Source organism: Atta cephalotes (assembly GCF_000143395.1).
Source record: "Atta cephalotes unplaced genomic scaffold scaffold00034, whole genome shotgun sequence".
Taxonomy (NCBI): domain Eukaryota; kingdom Metazoa; phylum Arthropoda; class Insecta; order Hymenoptera; family Formicidae; genus Atta; species Atta cephalotes.
The window spans coordinates 2,006,278-2,017,742 of NW_012130098.1; the positions used below are offsets into that span (position 1 = coordinate 2,006,278).

At 26.9% G+C, this 11,465-nt stretch overlaps 1 protein-coding gene and 1 pseudogene across 1 annotated transcript in view; one reads left to right on the forward strand and one right to left on the reverse strand.

The window, feature by feature from the left end:
* Positions 1 to 1,101, forward strand: LOC105621578 (annotated as a pseudogene).
* Positions 1,102 to 5,564: 4,463 nt separating this feature from the next.
* Positions 5,565 to 11,465, reverse strand: part of LOC105621579 — a 216,414-nt gene continuing 210,513 nt past the window's right edge. Inside the window, exons 11-12 of the mRNA XM_012203049.1 lie at positions 9,930 to 10,072; positions 5,565 to 5,719 (exon numbers count right to left, since the gene is read on the reverse strand). Coding sequence (XP_012058439.1) covers positions 5,565 to 5,719; positions 9,930 to 10,072 — 298 coding nt within the window. The remainder of the gene's footprint in view (positions 5,720 to 9,929; positions 10,073 to 11,465) is intronic.

The window sequence follows — 11,465 nt, forward strand, 5'->3', positions numbered from 1 at the left end:
ATGAAAAATCTAAAATTATCTAGGCAGAATTTTGCGCAAAATCAGCATAAAGAGAGCTGGAAATTCACCTTGAAAAAATTAGGATTCAATTCGATGGGATTCAACAAATATGGGCTTTACTCGAATGATGTAATAAATTACAATAATCCTGTAATACATGAAGCACTGCGTCGACTGCCAGAGGAAGTGCTGGATGCCAGGAATTTCAGGTAACGTAAATTTAATAGATCCTTTATAATAAAAAAACAAAAATTGTCTACAAATAACTACGAAGATGTAAAAGAAAGACATAAAAATAAAAAATGTAAAGATGTAATCATGACCATATTTTCGTACATATTATATATAAAGGAAACATAAAGGAAAATAATTTTTTAAACTTTTTCTAATGTTTTGTAAAATAAATACACTACAATCAAATATGACTCCACTTTAATAGGCAAGATTTAATAATTAAAAAAGCAATTTTAAATTAACATACATAAACTCGTGTTTTTAATATAAAGTTTTACTAAACGTTATGTTTCGCAATTACACATAGACTTTTTTCAAATTTACAATGCATATGCAATTATATACCAGATGAAAGACTGGGATGCAGCGCATTGTCGCGCTTCAAAGAATTATAAAGACATCTCTTTCATTAAGTACTAAATTCGCTTGACGAGATCTCTTAATTTGAGACTTAGTTAAATAGCGATATTATTCTACGAGCAACATTACAATATATCTAGCATGTGATGGAATTCTATTTTTCGTGTTCGCGTTTTTCTGTTCCGGTCTTGGAGGTTTCCATTGTCTGCGAATTAACGAGAGAGATTCCTGTATTCTTTTTTGCATTACAAGCCTCTGGAATATTCTGCGACTACGCAGTTGACTTTTCTATTATGCCACTCAGGCTTCTCGAACGAAAGCACATAACAGTTTTGCATGCTTTGCAGAATCATACGTGCTTTACAACTGAATTTCCTAAAGATATATCTACCCAGGGAGAAATGGATCACGTATGAGCAGGATTTAAAGTATCGATATCTCGAACCGTATATAAAAGAGATCGAAGCTGAGCAAGCTGAAATAGATGAGTTCGAGTATTACGATTAGAAGATTAGAAGAGTGATTGGCCGACTGTTAACGTAAATGAAAAAAAGAAGATTTCTCTGTGATTGACATGCGCATTCACGTGCATATATATGCATGTGCATACATTGTGAATTAATTGTATGAACAGTGTTCAATAATTTTTTCAAGCTGTTCTTCAAACTAGTGTGACTAGTCTTATTAATGTTTAAATACAAATATAAATTATTCATTTGCCTTAATGCGTATCCACAATTTTTCACACTCTACAACCATTTGAAGAAATTATCGATAATGGTGTACTGAATAATAATAATATAGTTTGCGACTGTATATTATTAAATTAAATGATGCTATATGGAATGCTGTTACAAGTTTTGCGTATCTTTTTATGAAGAAGATTTGTTAGCAATGATTGAATATAAAACATGTTATTTTCCATTTATTGTTTTAAAAAGTTTTAAACAATAAAGAGATACTGTTGGTAAATGTCGTTTTTGAAATAGTACAATGCGTTGATGTACAGATTCTTAAAATTATATTAGAAATATTTCATTAAATAAGTATATATATTTTAGAGATTAATGTATAATAAGTTAAAGAGTTTGATTTTGTTAAATGCAAAATTTTATTCACATATTTTTTTCTTTTTTATGCATTTTAGTTTTGTTATTTGCCAATTCCACCTCAATTGTCATTTCAGATCTATAGGTGGTAGTTAATAAGACTTTGCTTAAGAAGTTGCTGTTTCAACTTGCAAGTGTAGTGTTAGTTGTTGGAAGTGCAACTTCGAGATTCATGAACTAAACAGACATGAAAGGTCAACCGGTTGACTGATTCTCAAACATCTAACATAATAGTTAACTGTCCTGTAACAGTTTGCTTACGATACGGTATATTTTATCTCAGATTTTTTTTTTCAGATAAATAGAATATTGTTAGCGAACATCAATATGATACACTCTAATATAAATTTGTTATACTAAAATAAACTATTTTGCAATTAATTTAATATAATTATACATTTTCTAAAAAAATACATATATATATGTTAATCTTTACTTTACAAATTTTAATATTTTTTTATTTTAGAGTTACATAAAATTAAGATTTTTTTATTATTTATTTTTAGATTTTTTAATTATTTATTTTTATATATGATTTCTAGTTGTAAATTTTACAATTATAAATTTACAATTAGAATCGTTATTGCAATAGTTAAAATAAATATGTTTTTAAAAGAAGGAGCTACAATGTTAAAATCCTCTAATTTATTCGATGTCGAAAACATATTCAAATGTAATATGCAATTTATTGCCTGATAAATTTATAGCGCATCACATTTTGTTCTCCCATCTGAATGCGCATATTATATCGAGAAACGTATAATCTACGGATTTGTTTACGCGAAATTTACGACGAATGGAAAGGAAAATCTGACTTTGCTTTGCATGACATAATATAAATCAACATGTATCGTCGTGTATGTTTACTGTAGTTACTGTTTTTCGAATATTCTATATATATATTTTATTTTTGTAAATCAAAAAATTATTATTTTGCACAATATAATAAGCAGTACATTTCTATTTTAATAAACTTATTTTTGATTATTTATACTGTACATTCGCTTTCAGCCCAACTTTATTTCATTTATCTACATATTTTATCCGTCTTACATATAAATTTAGAATCTTTCAGTTTAATTTTAATGACAGCTTTTTCTAATCAATTTATAACAATCAGTACACTCTTTCTATTATTAAAAATTCATAATCTTTTATAATTTTCATTTATTTATGATGATATAATCGCTGATATAGTAAGCTTGATATAATAACTGATATAGTTTTCCCTTTTTTAAAATAATTCTTTGAAAACTTTGCTGGGAATCTAAATAAGTAAATTTACTTTATCTGTTCGATCTCTCTTTCACAGGAAATACTTTCTTGAAGCATGTCGATCTTCTCGTAGCAAACTTTTCTTATTTCTGGTCAACAGAACTTTCGCAATTTTTTCATAATTTTTTTCCTTGCGAAAGAGACGAAAGCACCCTGATATTTAAGTTCATTTAATGTTCGATCGAGTGTTAGCGAATTACTGTTCTAGCGCGGCCACGAACTTCGCGTTTAGGGTTTCCCGTGAGAAAAGAGTTAATCGCAGTAACGCACGGCTGGCATCGACTTTACGAGTTAAAGCGAGTCGTAAAAAGTTTGTCGCCGTGGTTCCCGCACTCTTATCCTGAGTTACCCAATACTTGGTTCGCATTCTGAATTCTTTATGATTTCACGAGCCTCGCGAAATGCCTTACGAATGAAAACGCGAAAACGCGTTTACGTTTGTCGTCGAAAGTATTCACGGCGTGCATTTTCTCGTGAATGGCCTTGCATAAATTGAAAAGCCGCATCAGTGTGTATGCCATTACAATTCTTTTATTTTGCACTTCAAATTATACGAGCAATTAAACGCATAAAATAAATTTCGTCGTTATTTTTACAATTTTTATAATTAATCCTATATGACATTTGTTATTAAATATTTTTGTTAAATTTCGAAATTTATGTGAAAATTAATATCATTGTTCATTATTGTAATGTCCATTATTTTAAGAAAGGAGTATGCAAAGATTAGTTCAAGTATTCAACAAAATTAATTTTCACGTTCTACTGTTATAGAATCGTGGTGGTGAATGGATTTTATATAGAAATGCGAGAGAGCCAATATGATACGATTTGGGACATAAAGTCGTCCTTTCGAAAAATATTTCTTTTTGGTGATTCCATCTTTAATCTTGTGAAGTGCATTCTCTCAGTCATTTAAATGATCTGTGAGTCTTTGGTCTTTTTAATTAGCTTCTTTTCAAATTCTAAAGTAGGATGATCTAGGTGGTAGGTAGGTTCCACTTGTCATCGTTTTACTACATAAAATTCTTTATTACCAATATGGTTCCATGATTCAGTAGAAAGTTTGATAAAAGTTTTATGAAGATCTATTCAGTTATACATCTTGGATCAATTTTTGCATATCTACTCCTTTGCTTTATGATTAAAGCGATTAAATTAATACATAAATAATCATTAAATTAATACATAAATAATAATAATGTGATGATTAATCGTCGTGAAATCGTCGATAAAAGAATGTAATAAAAATAAATTTTGTAATGATTGTTAAATTATTCCGTTACTTAATTACATTACTACTTTAATTTCGCGAAATAAAATGCTATTCTGTTTGCCCTCTTTATTTTTTCTCTTTTCCTAGATTATGTGAATTTTCTGCAAAGTTATATGAATATGAGTAATTGTCTGGAATACTGAGACAGAGGATTCATTTACTCAGTTAGAAACAACGCGAAACGATGTTAATTTTCTGGTACCTTGGACACTTAACACGCGCCACGCTTTCAACGACCGGAACTTCACTAAGGCGTCTCTGAGAGAATGGCTCATTCGATAACTCGATAGTTCTAACGACGACGCTTCGGATAATCGCGCTGACAACGTTCGCTTCAATTGCATTCGCTTCATTTGATTTGCCTCTTTGTCCAGCTCGCGTCAAGCGCGAGGCGTTGCGCGTCTGCTATCGATCCTCTTAAATATTTCGGCTAAGTAACTTTAATTTCTTGGATGTAGAAAGATATTAAAAGGAAAAAAAGTATTTAGTGAATGCTTTAAAACTACCTTAAGATTGTAATAATAGTTTATCTTCTTTTAAGAGAAATCATAAATTAAAAGAAAATATAAATAATATTATAATAAAACAAGGTATCCAAGACTTGATATTAGAAAATTTGAAAAGCAATCTGACAAATATATGAACAAATATGTTAAAAATGTAAAATAAAATATTTTTACTTTGTTTTTCTGAAAAATGAAAAAGGTGTAGTATAAAAAAATTCTATTCTATATTTTTAATTTATTTTTTTTACATATATAGAAAATTATTTTTTCATATCTCATTCACGCTTGTATTTCAAATGTGGAACATTGTTGAATAATAGAATATTGTAGGCAAATAATGAAGAAATATTAAGGAAATATTTAATAGGAATATATATAAACTAATTAATATATATAGATGTAATAAAAAATATATATATAGATGTAACATATATAGATGTAATAAAAAATATGTTATTTTCTTTGTTTTATTTTTTAATAGTAAATTCAGCTTTGAAATCTTTGAAATCTTTTGAAAGATTAAAAAATTCAGCCAATTTGAAGTCTTTGAAAGATTAAAAAATATTCCATAAAGATATGTTTTATATGAATATATAATTTGAATTAAATTTAATTGTAGTAAAATCACATTTTCTAACTATAATTTTAGATAACATTTATTTTACTATAGAATTATGACAACTTAATGACAAAAATATAAACTTACAATATTGAAAAATTATAAACTTATACTATGAGAAATCAAAAATGTACGAAATGTTTTGTATATAGTATATGTTTCGTCTTGTCATTGATCAAATAACATTATCGAGTTTCTGCCATTACGAAGAAACTTCGGTTTTGTTTTAGCATAAGACAATAGTCGTCCATTTTAAGCTTGTTCGAAGTTCGGACCTCATCCAAACCTGTCATCCAACTTTCATTAAGGAACTGCTTCTCATTTGGAGATAAATGCAAAACTATACAAGATATAGAGATATTAGTAAATTATATCAATTATACAATGAAATACATAAATGCCTAAAATATTTTTTGACAAAAATACCAATATATGCATCATATATAAATTATTTCTTGATTTTCTGATTGTACAAAATGTTAATAATAAATAAAAATGTAATATAATAATTTGGCAAATGATAAAGTAATAAATATAAAAACCTTTCATATTTTTTTGCAATTAAAAATTATTTTTCTTGAAGAGTGATGGTTTATGTACGACATAATACATTTTATTTTAGATGAAATACGTTTTATAAAGATTGGAATTATGAAACATCTGATTAGAATTTTCATCTGAGAAGGAATATTATATATTTTTTTTCTACCAGCGAAGATGACTGCTTAGGGAATTGCGCGACTGGAGGAGCATTTTAATTTTATCCACGTTGAAAAGAAAAGGTCTAAACATTATTCAGCCACGTTCTTCTAAGTAAATAAGCCTTGCTTATTTATTTTGAATTGTTTCATATCACTCTTACTAAATCCCACTGTGGAACATAACTCAAAGAGCAGATTATAATTTGAAGTATTACATAATTTATAAAATTATGGAGGCAAAAAATATATGTGTATATATATGTGTATATATATATATATATATATATATACAATAGAAAAAAAATTATAATATAAATTAACAAAATAAGTTTTAAGATGCTTATTATCATTGTTAAATTGATAATTAATTTAATTTGTAATATTCCAGCTTTATGATTGCGTTTCAAGTCCAATAGTAATCAGCATGCATTTGTAGAACTAGAGAAATGTATTTAAAATTTACATAAAGATATTATTAGGTTACTAAGATCCAGGTTGGTATTTAATGTTCTCTTTTCATTTACATCTTTATTAATAAAGTAAATTTAATTAATAATAAACATAACTATTATAATTTAACAAACTGACAAAGTGTACTGCAAATTTTTAAGTATTCTATTAGTTCATAGAAATATGTTATTCTAAAACAAACTGAAGCACAAAATATGTTATATATTTTCTCTTTATTTTTAATCTAAAAATAAAAAAACCTAAAGATGCGTTCTAATTCGAGTTATACATATGAACTATTTTTCCTTATTAACCATATAATATAGTATTAACCATATAGATGATATCAAATGTGTATATTTTGTTTGTTGTTGTTGTTGTTGTAATAATTAAGTTTAAAAAGCTATTGTCATGATAAAAGGAGATACACGAGAAATATGTTTCCACGTTTTAAAAAAAGAGCATTGATGGACACATTACATATAAAAATTTGTTAATTAAAAACTTTACTTTTTCACATATAATATTCTATAATTATATATACATCACAATTGCTTCTCTAGTCGCATTTTCTTATATTCTAATTACTCTCTCGCGTAGTGACTTCATGAGTCTACGTCGACAGAGATGAATAGCGCGTACCGTGAGAAAATGCGACAGCCATTTTATTGCAAAGCGCATCCCAAGTTGCGGTCCCAGAACCAACTCGTTCAGAGGAGCTGCTATTTGAATTACTTTGCATCCACATGATAAAATATATGCTTTCTGGATGCTTTTATTGGCATCGTGACGACAAAGTTTCGCAGAGCATTTAATTTGAATAAATAGAGCTAAGAGGATAAAAGCTCTCGCATACGCTAGACAGATGAGCGAATGAACTGACGAATTTCGTAGAGTTTGCAAAGTTGCCATTTTCATTGTGAGCGAATAAAAACTATTATTATTTTGCGTAGTTCCATCCAATAATGTGGAATTTAATTATCGACGTTAATATTTAGCTGGTAACGTAAATAATGCAAAGCAATGTCATTGTCGTTTGACACCGCATACACTATTCGTAGCTATTGATCGCTTTCATTTCTCAATGCGGAAATGAAATTCTCATTTTGATCGAATCAAACGAACAGCGCGTTACGAAATCATCCATTCGATTTGCGCTGCTTTGTATATCAAAATTGTTACATCTAATAAGTCATTACGGTGAGTGATCAGAGTATTGTAATACTTATGAAATTTGCTACATTGAAAATGAGATATTCTATAAATAATTTGCAGTCGATTACATGTCATTGTTAATTGTTGTATAAATCATTAAATAATTTGTGTGTTTTTAATTAACAATTGTAGATTGTGATTTCATTACTATTAATATAGTTCTTAAAATTTATTTATGATTTACTTATAAATTTCATGTTTAAATATAGTAATTTTTATAATTTGCGACATTTTAAAAATATTATTTTTCCAAAATATATTATTAAAAATAATTTTTTCTTTTTTTTATTTGTTTTTTAATTAAATTTTGATAAGGGATATTTTTTATTTTCGTTGTATTATAAATGCAATAATGATAAAATTATAAATTGGTTATATTTGCAATAAAGGATGTGTGAACGCTTTGAATCACAATATTATTAAATATAATTGAGGTTCCTCGAGCGTTAAGTTTCAAACACTTCAGCAACTAACAGATCAGTTCATGAGTTCAAGTGGCCAAATGACTTTTCCATAATAATACAACGACGATGGCTGGAAACGTCACAGTTAACTTGTCGAACTTTGGTATCCGCAATGAGACTAAAGACGAAGTTTTGACATATGCTATAACGATCCGAAACTTAGATATTGATTGGATGCATAAGTTCAAACGTAGAACTTGCGATAACATGCAAAAGTTTCATTGTGATGTTTTAAATGTGATATATATATATATATATATATATATATATATATAATATATATATAATAACACACACACACACATATGCGCGCGCGCGTATATTTTTTACAAAAAAGTTCTCGTATTATTGCAAAATTTTTAAATGAAATTTTGACATGTTGCATTTTATCGATATATATTGACATATGCGATAGAGTTGACTCTTATTGTGTTTCGTAGAGAACCATATATAGCAAAAGCTTATAATGCCAGATTATTTTTTATCCACTACATAACATTGCATGTTTTTAAACTCAAGCGTACGTATGTAGCAACGTATGTATTTTTCCGCGCCACATGTAAGGTAATGTTTTCCAACGATGTTCTTGCCGAATTTTACAGCAACCTTTTAGTGTCACAAAAAATCGCACTCGTACCAGTAACACTAAGTGTGTAGCCAAAATGGACGTTCAAATAACGCCGAGATGCTTGCCGTTTTGCTATTATCCTTTTTGCCACTTTGAGTTCAAAAGTATTGTCAAACTCTATAATTTACTAAATATATAAAAATATGCGTACACATATTTTAAGAAAAAATACATTTTTATAAATTATATGACTTTTTATTTATGACTTTTATTTTAAATTAGTTCTTTCAAAGATTTAATTTAAATTAATTTAATTTAAATTTTAATTTTATTACATACGAATAAGTTTACATAAAAATTATAGAAAACATTTAAATATGCAATATTGTAAATGGGCTTCAGCATAACTATTGTTATAAATGTTTAATCAGATAATAATATAATAATATCAAGAAAAAATCAATAATTTATCAACTAATAAATAATATAGGTAATCAGAGCCAGATAGATAGTTGTATTTGAGTGGCTCTTGATGCGTGAGAGCTCCTTTGTTCTAATAGGATGAAAGGACTTCTTATTCGATAGCCATTATACCGATGATGGCATTACATTATAATTACGTTACAATTAATGAAAAGAGTAATTTGAGAACTTTCGTGAATCATTTAATGTCTTTAAATTAATTGTATAAATGGAGAATAAGAACGTTTTATTGATGAAACTATTAAATTTTTATAAAATACTATTAAATACTTGTCAGTACAGTTTTAATAAATAAATTATAAGAACATAATAAAAACATAAAAAATCTGATCAATCTTTAATATTTACAATATTTAAGATATGTATTTTTATTAGTTACATAATAATTGTTTTATCTTTATTTTTTAAAACTATTGTAAGAATAAAAAATGAAAATAAATCTTATAATTAATCTTATAATTTTTAATGAAAATTTTTGTTTTATTTTCTTTCTCTATATATACACACACACACACTTGTGATTTAATAGTCTTGACATTTTACCAAAAAATTTTAATTGAAACAAATAAACTTTTTCAATAACTATTTTATGTTTACATTACGTAAGCTGTCAGAATTCCATTGTTAATTTAGCGTGTATTCACCAATAAATCGCCAAGGCGAACATACCTGAAGACACTGCAAGACAGACGGGAGTCTTAGATGACGCCATTGTTCGCACGACGTGCTGTCCAAGTCCTGCCTGTGCTTTGTCAAACTTTGTCGAAAAGCAAGAGCTGTCAAAATATAAATTCCTTCCAACTATTAAAGGTCTTAAAGACAAGATGCAATAAACATAAATTATTATAGAATTTCAACTCATATGTTTACATTAACTTTTTTAATTATTAAAGAGAATCCAAAGGAAAGACCCAGTCAAATATTTACATATAATTTTCTATACCTAATCTTCTCAAAATTCTATATAATTTTCAAAAACACAAATTTTTATTATGTATCTATTTATTTAACCTATTTTGTTTAAAATTTTAAATTATGATTTTAATCAAATTTGCTTGTTACTTTATAAAATTTATGAAAGATGTTATGATTATTATAAATATTTTATGTATATACAGAATTATGTATATATAGAAAATTTGAAAAAATCTATGCAAAGTTAAAGAAATGACATTAAATGTATGTATATATTAAATATATTTTACTTTTAACATGTTAAGAGAAATTCTTTTACAAATCGTACAAGAGAGGAGTTAATAATTAACGGAATTAATAATTATAATAATCGTAAATTAGACAATTATTTGATATATTCACGATAAAGAATCTTAACGATTTGCAAAAGAATTGTTTTCTTTCCGTAGCAGGAAGATTGATAAATGAACAATTTCTTTACGAAGTTGAGAAAGTTGAGCATGATATCATTCTTCATACGAGATGGTTCGCAAAAGCGCAAGGATATTTGGAACGGTAGAATTTTGCTGCCCGTTTTCCGGCAAACTTTCAGTAATCCCTAAGTTGATCACGAAGTCAGTAATTGGACAGTCGATGGATCCTACTCCAAGTAAAGTTTCTAGTATATTGGGAATCACATACGTTGAACGAAATCCATTCATGCTCGAATGGAATATGCATTCGACTATCTGAGCATTGACGATATTCAGATAGTTTGATTAATTATGGTTATTAACGTACAAAACGCTTTCTTAATTTCTGAAATTGAATGTATGAAGTGAAAAATGCATTTTGGATTTAACAATTCTTAAGGCATAATTATTATCGGATTAATTTTCTAGAAAAATTAGAATGTTGTTTGCATAATAATAAAATAAATAAGTAATTTTTTCTATTTCTAATTATCATTAATTATGTGCATAATGAAATACAAACTGTAGAGAAGAACCAAATTTGTTTGATGTTGATTTTTGCTTTCGATAAATTTTTGCTACAAAAAATCTTAAATAAATTATTACAAGACCAAAAGACTTAATTTAAACAACAATAAGAGTGTACAGAGCACTTAAGAATCAAATGCAAATAAAAATTTTTAAATATAAAAACTTAAACGAGGAGTATATTTAATATAATATTCTATAATGAATTAAAAGTTTTATATATATATTGTAATATATATATTGTAATATATATATATATATATATATATATATATATATAATTAATTACTTATATATATATATATATAAT